Below are 21,778 nucleotides of genomic sequence, written 5' to 3'. Positions count from 1 at the left end.
TGAAAAATACTCTAGAAAGAATCAATAGCAGAATAACTTAAGCAGAAGAATGGATAAGTGACCTGAAAGATAAAATAGTGGAAATAACTACTGCAAAGCAGAATAAAGAAAAAAGAATGAAAAGAATTGAGGATGGTCTCAGAAACCTCTGGGACAGCATTAAACACAACAACATTCGAATTATAGGGGTCTCAGAAGAAGAAGAGAAAGAGAAAGGGTCTAAGAAAATATTTGAAGAGATTTTAGTAGAAAACTTCCCTAATATGGGAAAGGAAATTGTCAATCAAGTCCAGGAAATGAAGAGAGTCCCATACAGAATAAATCTAAGGAGAAACACGCCAAGACACATATTAATCAAACTATCAAAAATTAAATACAAAGAAAAATATTAAAAGCAGCAAGGGAAAAACAACAAATAATATACAAGGGAATCCCCATAAGGTTAGCAGCTGATATTTCAGCAGAAATTCTGCAAGCCAGAAGGGAGTGGCAGGACATATTTAAAGTGATGAAAGGGTAAAGCATACAACCAAGATTACCCAGCAAGGATCTCATTCAGATTTGATGGAGAAATTAAAACCTTTATAGACATGCAAAAGTTAAGAGAATTCAGCACCACCAAACCAGCTTTACAACAAATGTGAACGAACTTCTCTAGGCAGGAAACACAAGAGAAGGAAAAGACCTACAAAAACAAACCCAAAACAATTAAGAAAATGGGAATAGGTACATACTTATTGAAAATTACCTTAAATGTAAATGGATTAAATGCTCCCACCAAAAGACACAGAATGGCTGAATGGATACAAAAACAAGACCCATATATATGCTGTCTACAAGAGACCCACTTCAGACCTTGGGGCACATACAGACTGAAAGTGAGGGGATGGAAAAAGATATTCCATGCAAATGGAAATCAAAAGAAAGCTGGAGTAGAAATTCTCATATCAGAAAAAACAGGCTTTAAAATAAAGACTATTACAAGAGACAAAGAAGGACACCATATAATGATCAAGGGATCGATTCAAGAAGAAGGTATAACAATTGTAAATATTTATGCACCCAACATAGGAGCACCTCGATACATAAGGCAAATACTAACAGCCATAAAAGGGGAAATCGACAGTAACACAATCATAGTAGGGGACTTTAACACCCCACTTTCACCAATGGACAGATCCTCCAAAATGAAAATAAATAAGGAAACACAAGCTTTAAATGATACATTAAACAGGATGGACTTAATTGATATTTATAGGACATTCCACCCAAAAAAAACAGAATACACATTTTTCTCAAGTGCTCATGGAACATTCTCCAGGATAGATCATATCTTGGGTCACAAATCAAGCCTTAGTAAATTTAAGAAAATTGAAATCGTATCAAGTATCTTTTCCGACTACAACGCTATGAGACTAGATATCAATTACAGGAAAAGATCTGTAAAAAATACAAACACATGGAGGCTACACAATACACTACTTAATAACGAAGTGATCACTGAAGAAATCAAAGGGGAAATCAAAAAATACCTAGAAACAAATGACAATGGAGACACGATGACCCAAAACCTATGGGACGCAGAAAAAGAAGTGCTAAGAGGGAAGTTTATAGCAATACAAGCCTACTTCAAGAAACAGGAAACATCTCAAATAAACCACCTAACCTTGTACCTAAAGCAATTAGAGAAAGAAGAACAAAAAAACCCCAAAGTTAGCAGAAGGAAAGAAATCATAAAGATCAGATCAGAAGGAAATGAAAAATAAATGAAAGAAACAATAGCAAAGATCAATAAAACTAAAAGCTGGTTTTTTGAGAAGATAAACAAAATTGATAAACCATTAGCCAGACTCAAAAAGAAAAAAAGGGAGAAGACTCAAAACAATAGAATTAGAAATGAAAAAGGAGAAGTAACAACTGACACTACAGAAATACAAAAGATCATGAGAGATTACTACAAGCAACTCTATGCCAATAAAATGGACAACCTGGAAGAAATGGACAAATACTGAGAAATGTACAGCCTGCCGAGACTGAACCAGGAAGAAATAGAAAATATGAACAGACCAATCAGAAGCACTGAAATTGTAACTGTGATTAAAAATCTTCCAACAAATAAAAGCCCAGGACCAGATGGCTTCACAGGCGAATTCTGTCAAACATTTAGAGAACAGCTAACACCTATCCTTCTCAAACTTTTCCAAAATATTGCAGAGGGAGGAACACTCCCAAACTCATTCTACGAGGCCACCATCACCCTGATACCAAAATCAGACAAAGATGTCACAAAGAAAGAAAACTACAGGCCAATATCACTGATGAACATAGATGCAAAAATCCTCAACAAAATACTAGCAAACAGAATCCAACAGCACATTAAAAGGATCTTACACCATGATCAAGTGGAGTTTATTCCAGGAATGCAAGAATTCTTCAATATATGCAAATCAATCAACGTGATACACCGTATTAATAAACTGAAGGAGAAAAACCATATGATCATCTCAATAGATGCAGAGAAAGCTTTTGACAAAATTCAACACCGATTTATGATAAAAGCCCTGCAGAAGTAGGCATAGAGGGAACTTTCCTCAACATAATAAAGGCTATATATGACAAACCCATAGCCAACATCATTCTCAATGGTGAAAAACTGAAACCATTTCCACTAAGATCAGGAACAAAACAAAGGTGCCCACTCTCACCACTGTTATTCAACATAGTTTTGGAAGTGTTAGCCATAGCGATCAGAGAAGAAAAAGAAATAAAAGGAATCCAAATCGGACAAGAAGAAGTAAAGCTGTCACTGTTTGCAGATGACATGATACTATACATAGAGAATCCTAAAGATGCTACCAGAAAACTACGAGAGCTAATCAATGAATTTGGTAAAGTAGCAGGATACAAAATTAATGCACAGAAATCTCTTACATTCCCATACACTAATGATGAAAAATCTGAAAGTAAAATTAAGAAAACACTCCCATTTACCATTGCAACAAAAAGAATAATATATTTAGGAATAAACCTACCTAAGGAGACAAAAGACCTGTATGCAGAAAATTATAAGACACTGATGAAAGAAATTAAAGATGATACAAATAGATGGAGAGATATACCATGTTCTTGGATTGGAAGAATCAACATTGTGAAAATGACTCTACTATCCAAAGCAATCTATAGATTCAATGCAATCCCTATCAAAGTACCACTGGCATTTTTCACAGAACTAGAACAAAAATATTTCACAATTTATATGGAAACACAAAAGACCCCGAATAGCCAAAGCAATCTTGAGAACGAAAAATGGAGCTGGAGGAATCAGGCTCCTGACTTCAGACTATACTACAAAGCTACAGTAATCAAGACAGTATGGTACTGGCACAAAAACAGAAACATAGATCAATGGAACAGGATAGAAAGCCGAGAGATAAACCCACGCACATATGGTCACCTTATCTTTGATAAGGGAGGCAAGCATATACAGTGGAGAAAAGACAGCCTCTTCAATAAGTGGTGCTGGGAAAACTGGACAGGTACGTGTAACAGTATGAAATTAGAACACTCCCTAACACCATACACAAAAATAAACTGAAAATGGATTAAAGACCTAAGTGTAAGGCCGGACACTATTAAACTCTTAAAGGAAAACATAGGCAGAACACTCTATGACATAAATCACAGCAAGATCCTTTTTGACCCAGCTGCTAGAGAAATGGAAATAAAAACAAAAATAAAAAAATGGGACCTTATGAAACTTGAAAGCCTTTGCACAGCAAAGGAAACCATAAACAAGACCAAAAGCCAACCCTCAGAATGGGAGAAAATATTTGCAAATGAAGCAACTGACAAAGGATTAATCTCCAAAATTTACAAGCAGCTCATGCAGCTCAATAACAAAAAAACAAACAACCCAATCCAAAAATGGGCAGAAGACCTAAATAGACATTTCTGCAAAGATGATATACAGATTGCCAACAAACACACATCAAAGAATGCTCAACATCATTAATCATTAGAGAAATACAAATCAAAACTACAATGAGATATCATCTCACACCAGTCAGAATGGCCATCATTAAAAAATCTAGAAAGAATAAATGCTGGAGAGGGTGTGGAGAAAAGGGAACACTCGTGAACTGTTGGTAGGAATGTAAATTGATACAGCCACTATGGAGAACAGTATGGAGGTTCCTTAAAAAACTAAAAATAGAATTACCATATGACCCAGCAATCCCACTACTGGGCATATACCCTGAGAAAACCATAATTCAAAAAGCGTCATGCACCAAAATGTTCACTGTAGCACTATTTACAATAGCCAGGACATGGAAGCAACCTAAATGTCCATCATCGGATGAAAGAATAAAGAAGATGTGGCACATATATACAATGGAATATTACTCAGCCAGAAAAAGAAACGAATTGGAGTTATTTGTAGTGAGGTGGATGGAGTTAGAGTGTGTCATACAGAGTGAAGTAAATCAGAAAGAAAAAAACAAATACAGTATGCTAACACATATATATGGAATCTAAGGGAAAAAAAAAAAAAAGATCATGAAGAACCTAGTGGCAAGATGGGAATAAAGACACAGACCTACTAGAGCATGGACTTGAGGATATGGGGAGGGGGAAGGGTAAGATGTGACAAAGTGAGAGAGTGGCATGGACATATATACACTGCCAAGCGTAAAAGTGATAGCTAGTGGGAAGCAACTGCATAGCACAGGGACATCAGCTCTCTGCTTTGTGACCACCTAGAGAGGTGGGATAGGGAGGTTTGGCAGGAGGGAGATGCATGAGGGAAGAGATATGGGAACATATGTATATGTATAACTGATTCACTTTTTTATAAAGCAGAAACTAACACAGCGTTGTAAAGCAATTATACTCCAATAAAGATGTTAATAAAAACCCCAAAACAATTAAGAAAATGGTAATGGGAACATGTGTCTCAATAACTACCTTAAATGTAAATGGATTAAATCCTCCAACCAAAAGACATAGACTGGCTGAGTGGATACAAAAACAAGACCCGTATATATGCTCTCTACAAGTGACCCACTTCAGATCTAGGGACACATACAGACTAAAAGTGAGGGGATGAAAAAACATATTCTATGCAAATGGAAATCAAAAGAAAGCTGGAATAGCAATTCTCATATCAGACAAAATAGACTTTAAAATAAAGACAATTACAAGAAACAAAAAAGGACACTGAATAATGATCAAGGGATCAGTCCAAGAAGAGGCTATAACAATTGCTAATTTTTATGCACCCAACATAGGAGCACCCCAATACATAAGGCAAATGCTAACAGCCATAAAAGGGGAAATCGACAGTGCAGAATAATAGTAGAGGATGTTCAAAACCCACTTTCACCAATGGACAGATCATCCAAAATGAAAATAAGTAAGGAAACACAAGCTTTAAATGATACATTAAACAAGATGGTCTTAATTGATATTTTTAGGACATTCCATCCAAAAACAGCAGAATACACTTTCTTCTCAAGTACTCATGGAACATTCTCCGGGATAGATCATATCTTGGGTCACAAATCAAGCCTTTGTAAATTTGAGAAAATTGAAACTGTATCAAGTATCTTTTCCGAGCACAGTGCTATGAGATAGATATCAAATACAGGGAAAAACCTGTAAAAAATACAAACTCATGGAGGCTAAACAATATGCTACCTAATAACTAAGAGATCACTGAAGAAATCAAAGGGGAAATCAAAAAATACCTAGAAACAAATGACAATGAAAACACGACTACCCAAAACCTATGGGATGCAGTAAAAGCAGTTCTAAGAGGTAAGTTTATAGCAATACAATCCTATCTCAAGAAACAGAAACATCTCAAATAAACAACCTAACCATACACCTAAAGCAATTAGAGAAAGAACAAAAAACCCCAAAGTTAGCAGAAGGAAAGGAATCATAAATATTAGATCAGAAATAAATGAAAAAGAAGTGAAAGACACAATAGCTAAGATCAATAAAACTAAAAGCTGGTTCTTTGAGAAGATAAACAAAATTGATAAACCATTAACCAGACTCATCAAGAAAAAAAGGGAGATGACTCAAATCAACAGAATTAGAAAAGAAAAAAGAGAAGTAACAACTGACACTGTAGAAATACAAAGGATCTTGAGAGGTTACTACAAGCAACTGTATGCCAATGAAATGGACAACCTGGAAGAAATGGACAAATTCTTAGAAAAGCACAGCCTTCCATGACTCTACCAGGAAGAAATAGAAAATATATACAGACCAATCACAAGCAGTGAAATTGAAACTGAGATGAAAAATCTTCCAAAAAACAAAAACCCAGGACCAGATGGCTTCATAGGCGACTTCTATCCAACATTTACAGAAGTGCTAACACCTTTCCTTCTCAAACTCTCAGAATATAGCAGAGGGAGGAACACTCCCAAACTCATTGTACGATGCCACCATCACCCTGATACCAAACCAGATAAAGATGGCACAAAGAAAGAAAACTACAGGCCAATATCACTGATGAACATAGATGCAAAAATCCTCAACAAAATACTAGCAAACAGAATCCAACAGCACATTAAAAGGATCATACACCATGATCAAGTGAGGTTTATCCCAGGAGTGCAAGGATTCTTCAATATGCACAAATCAATCAATGTGATACACCATATTAACAAATAGAAGGATAAAATGCATATTATAATCACAATGATGCAGAAAAAGCTTTTTACACAATTTAGCACACATTTATGAGAAAAACTCTCCAGAAAGTAGGCATAGAGGGAACCTGCATCAACATAATAAAGGCCATATGTGACTAACCCACAGCCAACATCATTATCAATGATGAAAAACTGAAACCATTCCTCTAAGATCCAGAAGAAGACGAGGTTTCCCACTCTCTCCGCTATTATTCAGCATAGTTTGGAAGTTTTAGCCACAGCAATCAAAGAGGACAAAGAAATAAAAGCAATCCAAATTGGAAAAGAAAAAGTAAAACTGTCACTGTTGGCAGATGACATGATACTATACAGAGAGCATTCTAAAAATGCTCCCAGAAAACTACTAGAGCCAATCAGTGGATTTGGTAAAGTAGCAGGATACAAAATTAATGTACAGAAATCTCTTGCATTCCTGTACACTAATGATGAAAAATCTGAAAGAGAAATTAAGGAAATAATCCCATTTACCATCACAACAAAAGAGAATAAAATACTTAGGAATAAACCTACCTAAGGAGACCAAAGACCTGTATGCAGAAAACTATAAGATTCCAATGAAAGAAATTAAAGATTATATAAACTGATGGAGAGATATATCATGTTCTTGGACTGGAAGAATCAACATTGTAAAAATGACTATACTACCCAAAGCAATCTACAGTTTCAGTGCAATCCCTATCATACTACCAATGGCATTTTTAAAAGACCTAGAACAAAAAAAGTCACTATTTGTATGGAAACATGAAAGACCCGGAATAGCCAAAGCAGTCTAGAGAAAGAAAACCAGAGCTGGAGGAATCAGGCTCTCTGACCTCAAACTATACTACAAAGCTACAATAATCAAGACAGTATGGTATGGGGACAAAAATAGAAATATAGATCAATGGAGCAGGGTAGAAATCCCAGTGATAAACCCATGCCATGCACATATGGTTACCATATCTTTGATAAATGAAGCAAGAATATACAGTGGGGAAGAGAAAGCCTCTTCAATAAGTGATGCTGGGAAAACTGGACAGCTACATGTAAAAGAATGAAATTATAACACTCCCTAACACCATATACAAAAGTAAACTCAAAATGGATTAAAGATCTAAATGTAAGGCCAGACACTGTAAAACTCTTAGAGGAAAACTTAGAGAGAACAGTCTATGACATAAATCACAGCAAGGTCCTTTTTGACCCACCTCCTAGAGAAATGGAAATAAAAAGAAAAATAAACAAATGGGACCTAATGAAACTTAAAAGCTTTTGCATAACAAAGGAAACCATAAAGGAGACGAGAAGACAATCTTCCGAATGGGAGAAAGAATTTGCAAATGAAGCAACAGACAAAGGATTAATCTCCAAAATACACAAGTAGCTCATGTAGCTCAATATCAAAAAAAACAAACAACCCAATCCAAAAATGGGCAGAAGACCTAAATAGACATTTCTCCAAAGAAGATATACAGATTGCCAAGAAACACATGAAAGGATGCTCAACATCACTAATCATTAGAGAAATGCAAATCAAAACTACAATGAGGTATCACCTCAGACTGGTCAGAATGGCCATCATCAAAAAATCTGGAAACAATTAATGCTGGAGAGGGTGTGGAGAACAGGGAACCCTCTTGCACTGTTGGTGGGAATGTATATCGATACAGCCACTATGGAGAACAGTATGGAGGTTCCTTAAAAAAACTAAAAATAGAGCTACCATATGACCCAGCAATCCCACTACTGGGCATATACCCTGAGAAAACCATAATTCTAAGAGTCATGTATCAAAATGTTCACTGTAGCACTATTTACAATAGCCAGGACATGGAAGCAACCTAAGTGTCCATCGACAGATACATGGATAAAGAAGATGTGGCACATAATTACAATGGAATATTACTCAGCCATAAAAAGAAATGAAATTGAGTTATTTGTAGAGAGGTGGATGGACCTAGAGTCTGTCATACAGAGTGAAGTAAATCAGAAAAAGAAAAACAAATACCGTATGCTAACACATATATATGGAATCTAAAGAAAAAGAAGAAATTAGTTCTGATGAACCTCGGGGCAAGACAGGAATAAAGATGCAGATATAGCAAATGGACTTGAGGACACGGGGAGGGGGAGGGGGAAGGGTAAGCTCTGACGAAGTTCGAGAGCAGCATTGACATATATACACTACCAAATGTAAAATAGAAAGCTAGTGGGAAGCAGCTTCATTGCACAGGGAGATCAGCTCAGTGCTTTGTGACCACCTAGACTCGTGGGATAGGGAGTGTGAGAAGGAGATGCAAGCGTGAGGGGATATGGTGTTATATATATACATATAGCTGATCCACTTTGTTATATAACAGAAACTAACACAACACTGTAAAGCAATTATACTCTAATAAAGACGTTAAAAAAATTTGTAACTCATTATCTCCACTCCTGTCTTTTTTGTCATTATTATGAGTGTTAATTTTGCATATAATTTAAACACACAAGACATTTTATTATGTTTTGTATTGTCAATAGTCTTTTTTATTTTCCATATATTTTCGTATATTTCCTATCACGTCCTCTTCATTTCTTGTTGCATTTGTATGTTTCCTTCAAGGATCATTTTTATTCCGAATGAATAAATCCCTTTAAAATTTCTGTTCGTGCAATTTTGCATTTATACTGCCAGAGTGAATTATCTTAATTGTTTTTAATGGGGAAATCTTTATTTTGAAGTTTTTCTCTTTTGTATTGTAAATATAGAGAAAACAATACAAAAAGTGGAAAACATAGTGAATTATTATAAGGCAAACATCTTTGTAACCATTAGCAAGGTCAAGAAATAGAACTTTGCCAGCCACCCAAAGTTTCCTGCCACATGCCCCTCTTAATCAGAGCTCTCTGTTTTCATGGAGTAATGATGTGTTTGTGTGCATTTGTGTGAGTGTGTGTGTGTGTGTGTGTGCCTGTGCATTTATGGTTTTTTCATCCAAGTGTGTACCTCTCGACATTATAGTTTAGTCTTAAACACTTAAAAAAAAAAAAAAAGAACTGGCATACATTTTCTTTCTGTTTTCACCTACAGCTTTCCCTCCATCCCTCTGGTTTTCTTTCAACTTGTCTCTTAAAGAATCTGGACCATTTGATCTATAGTTCCATAGTCAGGATCTTACTGACTATATGCTTATGGTTCAGTTCATCATGTTTTTCTGTTCTTTGTATATCTTCAATTTGACAAGCTGACTCAAAAGTGTGATCAGACACAGGTTTAGTTATTTTAACAAAGCTATCGTTGGTGGTGTGAACTTTCATTTGGAGGCACTCTTTTTTGGTGTTAGTATCCATTGATGTTTAGTGCCTAGATCACTGGGAATTTTCACTTGTTAGTTGGAATAATATTACCCTGTATCAACATTATCAAATCATATTGCCACTAAATACTCTCATTTAGCTCTAATTTAGTCTTAGTTCTATGAGTAATTCTCACCACTACTCCATGTGTTCGACTTATGATTTTGTGACTTTACGATAGTGTGAATCAGCATTCAGTAGAAACCGTACTTTGAACTTTGAATTTTGATCTCTTCCAGAGCTAGAAATACTCTCTAGTGATTCTGGGCAGCAGCAGCAAGCCACAGCTCCCAGTCAGCCACACGATCATGAGGGTAAACAACTGGTACACTTACAACCATTCTGTACCTACAGGACCATTCTGGTTTTCACTTTCAGTACAGTATTTAATAAATTACATGAGATGTTTAACACTTTAGTATAAAATGTTTATAATATATTTATTATAAAATAGGTTTTGTGTTAGATTATTTTGCCCAACTGTAGACTAGTGTTAAATGTTCTTAAAAGTGTTCTTAAAAGTAAGCACTTTTAAGGTAGGCTAAGGCTAAGCTGGGATGTTCAGTAGGTTAGGTATATTAAATGCATTTTTGACTTAGGACATTTTCAATTTATGATGGGTTCATCAGGATGTAACCCCATCGTAAGTCAAGGAAAATCTATATCTCTCTAGTCATTGTGGTTATTGAAAGCATGATCTCTAGTGTAGATTCTTAAGAAAAGTTCATGGGAACAATATTCCCCTGGTTCTTCTATGTTGATAACAATCTGTGTCCTTTAAATATGAAGAATAGAAAATCTTTTGATCACACTTTCCTTAGGTATATTAAGTATGGATTCCATTTTCTTTTGTCATAAAGCATTTCCGTCAAAAAGTCTGGTGAAAATCTAATTTTATTTTTCTCTAAGTCATGCGCTAATGAATTTTGTTTTTAATATTTTTTCTTTGCTTTGATTTTATTCATGTAATTTTCTACCTTCTCTCAACTCTTCATCTTTTTTGATTCTTAAAAACAGAAATTTCCTTCCAACTTGTATTAAGGCATTATGTATTGCACTTATTTATTCTTGTGTCCTTACTAGTTTCTTTCATTTCTAAAATGTTTTATTTTACGTATATTTCTTCCTTGATTTCTATCACCTCATTTCTCAGTGTTTCTTATTCTGATTTATGCTGTTCATTCATGTTTTCTATAATTTTCTTTATGTGTTTATCTCCATTTGAAATACTACATTACAGTTTTGATCTGGTTTTTAGTCTATATTTTGTCATGCTTTCATTTCCAGTAGGGGTATTATTCTGCCCTCTAATCTCCTTTTTTAATGGCAACTTTGTATGTAATTGGACCTTGATACCTTTAGTTTTCCTGAAATTTGAAAGGAATTTGGTTTCAGATAGCTTTTCTAGCTTCACAAAACTCCTACCTCTGTTTAGTTATACAGTCCTCAAAAGTATGGCAAATTGTTGCTGAGACTTCTGGCTTTGCTTCTCTCTCCATTTTTATCTGGACTTTCTCTTTTCTTTGTCACTGTTTGTTCCAAGCAAAAGTTGGGCTCACATTAATTTCCCTTCTCTCAGCATTAGGCTTTTCAGCACTTGGCTGTCTTTGCATCTCTACAATAATATCAAACAATACATTTTTGTATTTTATTTACCCTTTCTGGTTCTCAGAAGTGTTTGCCTGTTATAAGTGACTCCATTTGAGCTGGAAGCAGTTCTCATGCCTGATAATAATTGCTGGATATTGTATAGGAACAGTTAGGGATAACTTGAGGCTTTGAATGAATTTATATTTCTTCAGAGTGGGTTTACTTTTGCTTCTGGGGAGACAGCTAGGCTAGAAAAATACACTGTAATTCAGTTAAAGATTTGACTGACTCTAAGTTGAGCTTTATTCCTCCTGAGGATTAATTTTGTGATTCATCTTTACTCCTTGGTGTAGCCTTTTGAGATCCTAACCCTGAATATTTGTTACTTTATTTTTAATCCCAATTTTAAAAAGTTAAAAACATATAGCAATGTGGAAAGAAATATAGAATGAACATGCATGTATTTTTTTAAACTCCATTGTCTCTCCTAGGTGGATGAGGCTGTGGAAATTTCTGCTCAACTTGGCTTCTCTTTTTCAAATACAGGATCCTACCAGGCTCCTCTTTTTGCTCCTTTTTTTTCCAGATTTTTGTTTCCACAATTTATAAATTTTTGTTAGCTCTCTTGTGCATGCAAAAAAATTGTTTTAATATTTCATTCAACTTTTCTAATTGTTCTCAGGGGAAAAGTTGGTCTGAAACAACCTAATTTGCCATAGGCAGAATTAAAAGTTGATTCTGATTGCTTTTGAATGAAAATAATTTGTAGACTTAGCTTTGCAGTGTTTCTATTTTACTATAAAGTTCTGAACAAAAAATTAAAATGAATAAAACTCACAAAAATTAGCATTGAGAATTTAAGAATCTCCATGTTGAAACTATCCTAAAGATCTGTCTTATATACAGTAATTTCAGGAAGGGGAGGAAGAGTGTTGCATCATAAAGAAAGGCAGTAAGAGAATTTAATAATTCAAAAAAAAATCTAGGAATTATTGATTTGGAGGAATTTTAAGATAATTGAATAAAGATTAGTTTTGAGTATATGAAATTAATTATTGCCTACTTTTTAGTGAATGCCAGTCAACAACATTTATTGCACGTGTCTATAGAACTGCTTTTAAATATTCAAAAATTTCAGAGTTGGTGTGAATACATTTTTCAAGTTTATTTCAATTAAATTTAGGTAATCATCTAAATAAAATAATCTAATTTAAAATAATTGAGCAGATTAAAATAATACTCTGTCCAATTTGTTTAAAAATATTTGTCTCACATAAATGAAAATCTCACTGGTATGTGACAAAATTAACCCATATTCCCCAGTAAGGACCTCCTGGATAAATTGAGTCCATTTTTTTTCTCTTCACATGGTAAAACATGTCACTAATCACAGAATTAATAGCCATGAATGACATAGTAAAAGCAGTTCCTTACATTATTGTTATTTTTTAAAACATGATTTAATATTAAATGTTTTAAGTTTGAAAATACTATAATCTAATTTTTTTAATTGATGGAGTTTTGTCTATATTTTATGTGTGACAATTACAGAGATATAATCAAGGTGTTCTTTTTTTGATGGTAATTGATTTAGGTTCATTCCTAAAAATAAAACATCCCAAAAAGTGAATGAAATTTCCTTATATAAAATATTCTGTCTTAACCAAGAATATTAGAAGTAAGTCAATTTACTTCTCTTTCTCTGTCTGTGTGTGTACATCTATAACTACATCTCATTCATCTATAATAATGTAAGATCTAGACAAAACCTTCAGAATTTCTACTTGTCTTCTTTTAATTAAGTGAATTTCACATCACTGATTTGTGTAAAAAAAAAAGAAAAAATAAAGTCTTGGATAATGAGTTACATGACAGAACTCGTATCTTTTTCCCTCAGAGGAAAAGGTCCATGGATTCTCTGGTAATCCCAGTGTTTAACTCCCAGGAGGAACTGTTTAAGAATGTAAATCTTCAATTTTGGTTGTGTGTGTACGTGTATGTGAGCGTGTGTGTATGTACGTGCGTGCGTGTGCACTTGTGCATGCTTACACTTGGCATCCTTTATGCAGGTTAGATATGTATAGCCCTAAATTGAGTGTTTTTTTTTACTTTGTCTTAATATTCTGTCTGCACTATTCAGTTTATCTAGTCTTCTTGTCTAATCTCTGGAGACTGTCCTCTATATATCACTGCTACTAAGATTTAATTCTAATTTAATAACTGAAATAAAGATGTGCACTAGTTCACATGAACTTTTTTCTTCATCACTTTCATTTTAGTTGACAAATTAATGTGAGATTGGGTGATTGTTCTGGGCCTTCACCATATATTAAACCTTCTTGAACATTTTTCTCATAACAGAGTTCATTTGCGTGGTGCAATAAACAGTTGAATGTTCTTTCCAGTACTGTTCTTCTAAAGGAGTTTAACAGTTAGTTGATTTAAAAATCAGAAGTATTTCCATTCTGTTATTTTCTGTAAGATTTGTTCCTAAATTGGAAAAGCAGGTATTTATCCGATTAGCTCAAGCATAAAACAAAGGAAATTTTTCAATGACTCGATTGTGAATTGTTTTTTATTTTTTGCTTAAAGCTTTACAAGAAATGGTGTTTTGTTTTCTAACAAAATTAACAGTTTACATACTTTTTCAAATGACTGGGAACTTTCACACTTGGTTAGTAAAAAATTTTTTTTCTAACGGTTTTCAATTTATGAAATGAGGAAACAATACTGTATAATTATGTTAAACTGCTCTGCTGTCCACATATTTAGATATGTTCATTGTGCCAGATGTTATTGTAATCAGGTTTGTAGGTACTTCTGACAACCCAGTATTGTTGGTATTCAGAAAAAGATGTTTTAGGATACAAATTACAATTCTTTCAAAAGTAGCTGTTTCTGGTGTATACGGTTAACAAATATTATTAATAATTGTCTTGCCTCAAAATTTTAACCCTCTCTGATCTGAACAGAATTATATGCAGCTGTACATTTTCCAAAGAATTAGAAAATCTTTATTTAGTGGTAGCATTAGCTAAGACTTAAATTTTATTTCAAGTCAAGAAGATTAATCACTTGGTTGATAGCTAGTATATTCCATCCTCTGGGAAAGAACCAGCATATTTCCCATGAGCTGAACTAATCATAATTTATCTGTGGATTTCTTATTATTGCCAGTTTTCACTTTTCATAATAGAATGACTTAAAAAACTGGAACACTGCTTAAAAGTTTTATGCTTCTTATTTTAAAAGTAAAATATACTGCAAGAAATTAGGAAAACCCACAAATACATAGTGAAAAAAAGCAATTAGAATATAGTTGATACATTCTGGTATACTTCTATTTTTCTTTGTATTTATATATATATATATATATATATATATATATATATATACACACACACACACACACACACACACACAAACATATTTTAATCAAAATTGGTATTATACTATAAACTTCCCTTGATATTTTTTCTCTGAACAATATATTGAAGATCACCTTAGTTAACCATTTGTTTAATTTTGTAATTATATGAACCAAACAGATATGTCTATTCTGTGCCTAAATGGAGCTTATTGTCTAGTAAGGGAAATATAAAACAAATAAAAGTATTAATATAATTCCAAAGTATAAGTTTTATGAGGGAAAACAAACAGGTACTATGAAGGAGAATAATAGTAGGGCTGGGGGACCTACTTCAGACTGGGTGTTTAAAGCCAGAGGCTGAAAGGATAAAAAAAGTCAGCCATGCAAGCGTGATGTTAAGAACATTCCAGGAAGAAGAAATAGCAAGTACAAGGGCCATCGGATGGGAAGGTTTTGGTGTGTAAAATGATGTAAAAGAAGGCCAGCTGTCTGGAGCAAAGAGAAAGAGGGGATACTGGCCCATAATGAAGTTTAAGAGGTAGAAAGGGGCAAGTCTTATAGACCAAAGAAAAGAGGTTTTATTTGAAATACTGTGGGAAGCTATTAAAGATTTTTAGGGTAGTGAAATTGCATGACTATGTTTACATTTTTCAAATGTTTACTCTGGATGTTATGTGGAGGATGAATTGGAGGGGGAACAAGAGAGATAGGATGCTCTTGAGGTGGTCCATGAGAAGGAAGAAAATCTTGAATTAAACTGATGACAGGAGATAGGGAGAGAAGTGGACAGCTGTGAGATATGTTTTGGAGTTGAAATTGACAATTTATGAGGTGGTGATGAGTAGGGTTGGTTGGTTAAAAAGGAGTTGAAAAGGATGACTCTCATTTATGGCCTAAGGAATCAAGTAGATGGTGATATCATTTATTGACAAGGGGTAGACTAGGTAAGGACCAGGATTGGGGTGGTGCTTGTTGTATAAAATAAATATTTAAAATTTAAATGTTAATTCTCGGGGTCCCGTAAGACAACCACACGTATAAGTCTAGAAGATAATTGTATGCATGAGTCTTTACTTTGAGGCAAATCTGGGCTGATGATGTACATTTGAAAGTTATCATCATGTAAATGGGATTTAAAGCCAAAGATTAGATTAAATAACCTAATAGAAAAGTGAAGATTGACAGATGAAGAGGGCCTGGAATTGTGCTCTGACAGTGAGAGATTGCATGTCTGAGAATCTAAGAAGAAGAGAAAAACAGGGCAATGTGGTGTCAAAAAACCAGAAAAGCCTGCTTCAGAATGGAAGGAATGGGCAGTTTTGTCAAATGCTGCTGAGTAGTCTGATGTGATGACGGCCAAGAAGTGACCACTTGATTTAGCAATATGAAGGTCACTGGTGACATCATCGAAAGCAATTTCAGGGCTATGTGTCAGAAGGCATATTATAGTAGATGTTCATAATTTATAGGTGATTAGCTGAAATTTTAATGGCTACATATTAATCTTCACTTGAGATGGCAGAGTATACTCAGCCACCCATATTGCTGACAAGCCATTGTTCCCTAAAACAAGCTTGTTTTAATGGCTTCTAGGCCCAAGTTGCTGGCTTTGAAACTCCGTGAACCTTACCCTGAGAATTCCACTCTAACTTCTTCCCTCTGAGTGAGGGTTTGGGTTAAAATCCACAAGAGGTATTGGGGTGCTGGGGAATATGGGTGCTGCCTGAGTTTTTCTTTGAGAGTGTTGTACGTTTGTTAGTTTGATATTCTCTGCTCTGGTCTGGAAACCATTTTGCCTCCAGGCAGTAGAAAGGCTGGGTGGACCCAGGCTCTCTCTGGTTCAGATTTGTACTCCTTGACCTCTACATTGCTTTTTTGGGGTGCATGTGTACTGTCAGCCTGTGTTTTTTGGTACATGCTCTTATTCCCATTCCCTTAAAATTAGAAACCGTGGATAGGCTCATTGTTGAATCTTCCCAAGGCCTAATATATTCTATGCTGAAATAAGGGAGAGTCCTAGAAAGAATGAATGTAGATTTTGTATCCAAAGTGACTTAGGTTGGGACCCTCTACCTCAATTTTCGCATCTTAAAGTAGAACTACTAACACCTACCTTGTGGGGTTATGGTAAAGATTTAAAGTAATGTGTGAAAAGTGCTTAGAACAAAGTAAAGTACTCAATGGTGGTTGTAATTATTATTATTGTTCAAATAAATGTTCAATATTTTTGAAATGTTGAATTAGTTACCTGAGTTATGATTTGCCTTTATGATTTTGGTCCAAGATATGAAACATTGCCTAATGCATAAGCCTCTGCAAACTAGTTCTTTTTCAGATAGTTAGTAATAGCCATAATCAATCTTTTGTCATCAATATTTTTTTTTATAAATTTATGTAATAAAGACGCAGATATAGAGAATGGACTTGAGGACACGGGGAAGGGGAAGGGTAAGCTGGGACAGTGAGAGTGGCACGGACATATATACACTACCAAATGTAAAATAGGTAGCTAGTGAGAAGCAGCTGCATAGCACAGGGAGATCAGCTCGGTGCTTTGTGACACAAAGTGGTGGTCACAGAGTGGTGGGATAGGGAGGGTGGGAGGGAGATGCAAAAGGGAGGGGATATGGGGATATATGTATATGTATAGCTGATTCACTTCGTTATACAGCAGAAACTAACACACCATTGTAAAGCAATTATACTCCAATAAAGATGTTAAAAAAAATTTATGTATGTATGTATTTATTTTTCGCTGCATTGGGTCCTTCGTTACTGCGCATGAGCTTTCTCTAGTTGTGGTGAGTCGGGGCTACTTTTCGTTGTGGTGCGTGGGCTTCTCATTGTGGTGGCTTCTCTTGTTGCGGAGTGCGGGCTCTAGGCACGTGGCCTTCAGTAGTTGTGGCACACATGCTCAGTAGTTGTGCCTCGTGGGCTCTAGAGCGCAGGCTCCGTAGTTGTGGCTCGTGGGCTCTAGAGTGCAGGCTCAGTCGTTGTGGCTCACTGGTTTAGTTGCTCCACAATATGTGGGATCTTCCTGGACCAGGGCTTGAACCCATTTCCCCTGCATTGGCAGGCGGATTCTTAACTACTGCACCACCAGGGAAGTCCCTGTCATCAAGATTTTGTATCATAGCTTTATTATCACAATTTATGTGATAAGCTCATGACCTTTACTTTATGGTGGATTAGTAGTTTTCTTATTCCTAATAAAAAGATAGTTTTGCCTTGAACTTTAATAAGAGTTCTCTGGTAAGACAGCATGCATAATGCTGTTCAGAACTAAAGGTTAAAATTCCCTCTTTAGAATACCATGTTAGTAGGAGGGGAAGAATGTAAGCCAAATACAAAAAAAGAGATATAAAGTTTATATTTTTGCTCTACCTTTGGAAGCAGTGCCTGATGGCCTTCCTTCACATTGAGAGGAAGGAGTTCTGTTTATTGGTTTCCACTTCCCCTAAGATGGAGAAACATTTTTTCTAAGCAAAAGTGTAATACAGTAGCTTAAAAGCATGCAAGAATCGTAGGTCTCATTTTGTCTATCTAGATACTATAAGAATTAAAGCAGAACAAAACAAACAAAAAAATGATTGAATTGTATAATAGATTATAAGAAAGTGTTTCCTTGAACATGGCTAATAAACTATTCTGTGTAGAGGACTGCTTGATTATGAGCTGAATATGAACACATATTCTCATAACCGAGCCCTCCAGTTGTAAGAATATGTATTGGTTGGCCTAGTTATACACTAGGTTAGGAAGAATATTTGTGATAAATTTAAATTTAAGGTGGAAATAACTTCTTTTGATTGGAAAGGGATTTGGCTTTCAAGTGGGGAGAAAAGTGGAGGAAGTGTTATTGTTGTTATATGAATTTTCAGAAGCTGCTTTTCCAGTAAATGTGAATGAACTCAGGGCTCATTTTCTGAATTCCCTGAGTGAATAAGAGGGATGATTTGATCTCTAAAAGCTTTTATTTTATCAAGTCATTTGGATATTCATTGATTATGTTTTCAAGGAAATATATTAATAATAAGCACTATACTGCAGTAAGTAACCATGCAAGGCTTGATTTTAACCTCTCTCTCTTTTCCTCAACAGTTTGGAAGGACTGAAGTAATTGATAATACTTTAAATCCTGATTTTGTAAGAAAGTTTATTCTGGACTACTTTTTTGAAGAAAGAGAGAATCTTCGTTTTGACTTGTAAGTTCCAGTAAAACTTGCATTTTAAAAAATGATTTTTAAAGACTACAGCCATAACATAAGGTTGGGTCCTATGGATGTTCTAAATACTAGATTATATTAGCAGAAAATCAGATTAATTCTATTTAGAGTGTGGCCTGAGCACCGTCCCCAGCCTTGCTTTGCATTTTATAGATTTTCTGCTACCTGTTTATTGAAAATATAAGTGATTAATTTAACCATGTAGAAATGCTGGGTGGTATATATGGACATTCTTTCAAACCATCCTATGCCTCAGTAGGTTTCTTACAGGTTCTACTTATACCCCAAGGTGATCCTCATATATTCCCATGGCTGACATTCCCCAGATCTTGGTTTCTCTCAGCTGCTTCTTTGTATAGTACATGGATCTCTGCCTAACTATGGCTCCCTTTATCCCTTTGTGGACTCATATTTCCAAGACTCAGGATGATAAAGCTAGAATTTTTAATATTCTTTTTATTTTGATGCTGAATCAGGCATATTAAAATATTATCTTTAAGTTCAACTCCCTATCCACAGAGAATCTGGAGTCAGTCAGTTTACAAGATATTATTAGTTATTATTAGTTTATTGAGTATTTGTTCCACAGAGGTGAACTGTGGTACTCACCCACTGTTGTCTAATTTTAGCCCTCCTTGTATTGGTTTCTTAAGTCCACGTCATTTCACATTCATAACTGTGGCTATTATAGAATTGCATTAGTAGAATGAAAGGAAGGAAAATGGTGCTCTAAAAAGGATGATAGCAATCAAATGTTAGTCAGTAGATCAGAGAGCAAAAATTAAGAGCTGGTCAGGTCATTCTGGAGAGAAGTAGGTAAAGAATGATTTACCTGTACACACAGTGGTGGTCACGTGCTCATCTCTACTGAACATGAGACTAAGGAAGCTAATGGATTTTAAGGAGTGTCCAGGTAAGAAAATATAATTCCACTGAACTTGGTGTTGGTTAGTCATTTAAATATTATGACTATTTTACCAAATGCCATTTCAAGAGTTACTTTGACAAACTAATGACTCAAATGAGAATATATTAGGTTAGGGAAACACCTGATACTTATACTGTGTTTGTCAAGCTCACCAGGTATGCTTAGCATGGACAAGGAAGACTTAAAGGTAGGAAGGAAGTTAGGGCATTGATAGAACTTAACATATTTCTCTAATATTTTGTGATAAATCAGTAATATTGTACTGTATGTGATTCAGGGAATTAAAAAAAAGAAAACAAAGCTTTAGCACGCTTACTGGTGGAAATATGGAAAAGAATGATTAGATGGTTTAATATGTTTGTTACTAATATCTTCCAGTTATTTATAAACTAAGTAAAATAACTATAGAAGCTCATACCGTTTGAGAGTAAGTTTTGTAAGTACAGACAAAAAGATGTGGTTTGTGATAGTAATACTACTGCTATTATTCACAGTTTGTAATAGAATCATTGCTATATGTAAACAGATTTAACCAACCAGTAAGTTTCTGAGGCAGAGTTATCTCATTTTTATAAATGAGAAAACCGAGGCCTGGATAGTTTAATTAACATGTTCATGGGATCTGTCCTTTCCAATATAGAATCAAATTTTGCATAAAATAGTTTATAATTTAATGGTACAAAACCTGAATGTCTAAATTTTTATGAAGAGAATAAATAATGCCTGGACTGAGGAATTTTTATTTTGTCTTGGTTATCTAATACTGATGAAAGTATATGTTTGAAGTGTTCTACTGCACAGTGAATGTAGTAATGGAATATATTTAATCTAAGCAAGCAAAAGTAAGAATATGTAGGAAATTAGTATGTTTGATTAGAATGGGAGCATGTTGTATTATTTTATCATAGTGTAACAAGAATAAATAAAGTACCAAATTAGTGTAGGTAAATGATATATTTTAACTTCTTCAGTTTTTTCTTTTTTTCTAAAAATTACAGGATTTCTCATAGAAATTGTATAATGTTTGAAATGTGAAAGCATATTGCAAAATTGAGTTAAATAAGTATCATTTAAACTTTTGAATGTATTTGGTTAATTTCAGAAATTTGAGTCAAATAATATTATTTCAATTTTATATGATCTCTATCTATCTTTAGACAGTTAGGACCAGAGAAAGGGATACCTGGAGATAGATTATCAAGAAAAGTAACAAGTATATTCTCTTAGTTTATGTACTATTTTTGATATCACTTTAAATAATTTCTTCTGATTTCCCACTTTTGCAAGTATCTCATATAACTTGGGAGAGCAGGCTTTCTTTTTTCCTTTTTAAACATTATGATTTTTCCACCATATCTATCTAAATAAATGTGAAGAATAGTGTAATTGTTCTCTAGTTATGAGTACCTATTTATCCATTGTACCTAACTATGATTAGTTTTTAAATTTAGTTTTTAAATTTTGTCTTAGCAATGTATTAGTCCTAGGAGAAAATGTTCATTGTAGAAAATTTAGGAAATGAGAAAAGGATAAAGTAGTCAATAAAATCACCTGTAATCCCAGTGTACATCACTCAGAGCACTACCACAAATACTCCAACATGTTTACAGTAACATGT

At 34.5% G+C, this 21,778-nt stretch overlaps 1 protein-coding gene across 2 annotated transcripts in view; it reads left to right on the top strand.

Annotated features, from left to right (window-relative positions):
• The window catches only part of CPNE8 (copine 8), a 306,320-nt gene that overhangs the window by 67,360 nt on the left and 217,182 nt on the right, over positions 1-21,778 (top strand). For both annotated transcript variants that reach the window (XM_059934544.1, XM_059934545.1), the window contains exon 4: positions 19,108-19,211. In XM_059934544.1, coding sequence (XP_059790527.1) covers positions 19,108-19,211 — 104 coding nt within the window. The remainder of the gene's footprint in view (positions 1-19,107; positions 19,212-21,778) is intronic.

Source organism: Balaenoptera ricei, chromosome 10 (genome assembly GCF_028023285.1).
Source record: "Balaenoptera ricei isolate mBalRic1 chromosome 10, mBalRic1.hap2, whole genome shotgun sequence".
In the NCBI taxonomy this organism is placed as follows: Eukaryota; Metazoa; Chordata; class Mammalia; order Artiodactyla; family Balaenopteridae; genus Balaenoptera; species Balaenoptera ricei.
This window is presented reverse-complemented; position numbering and strand designations above follow the sequence as displayed.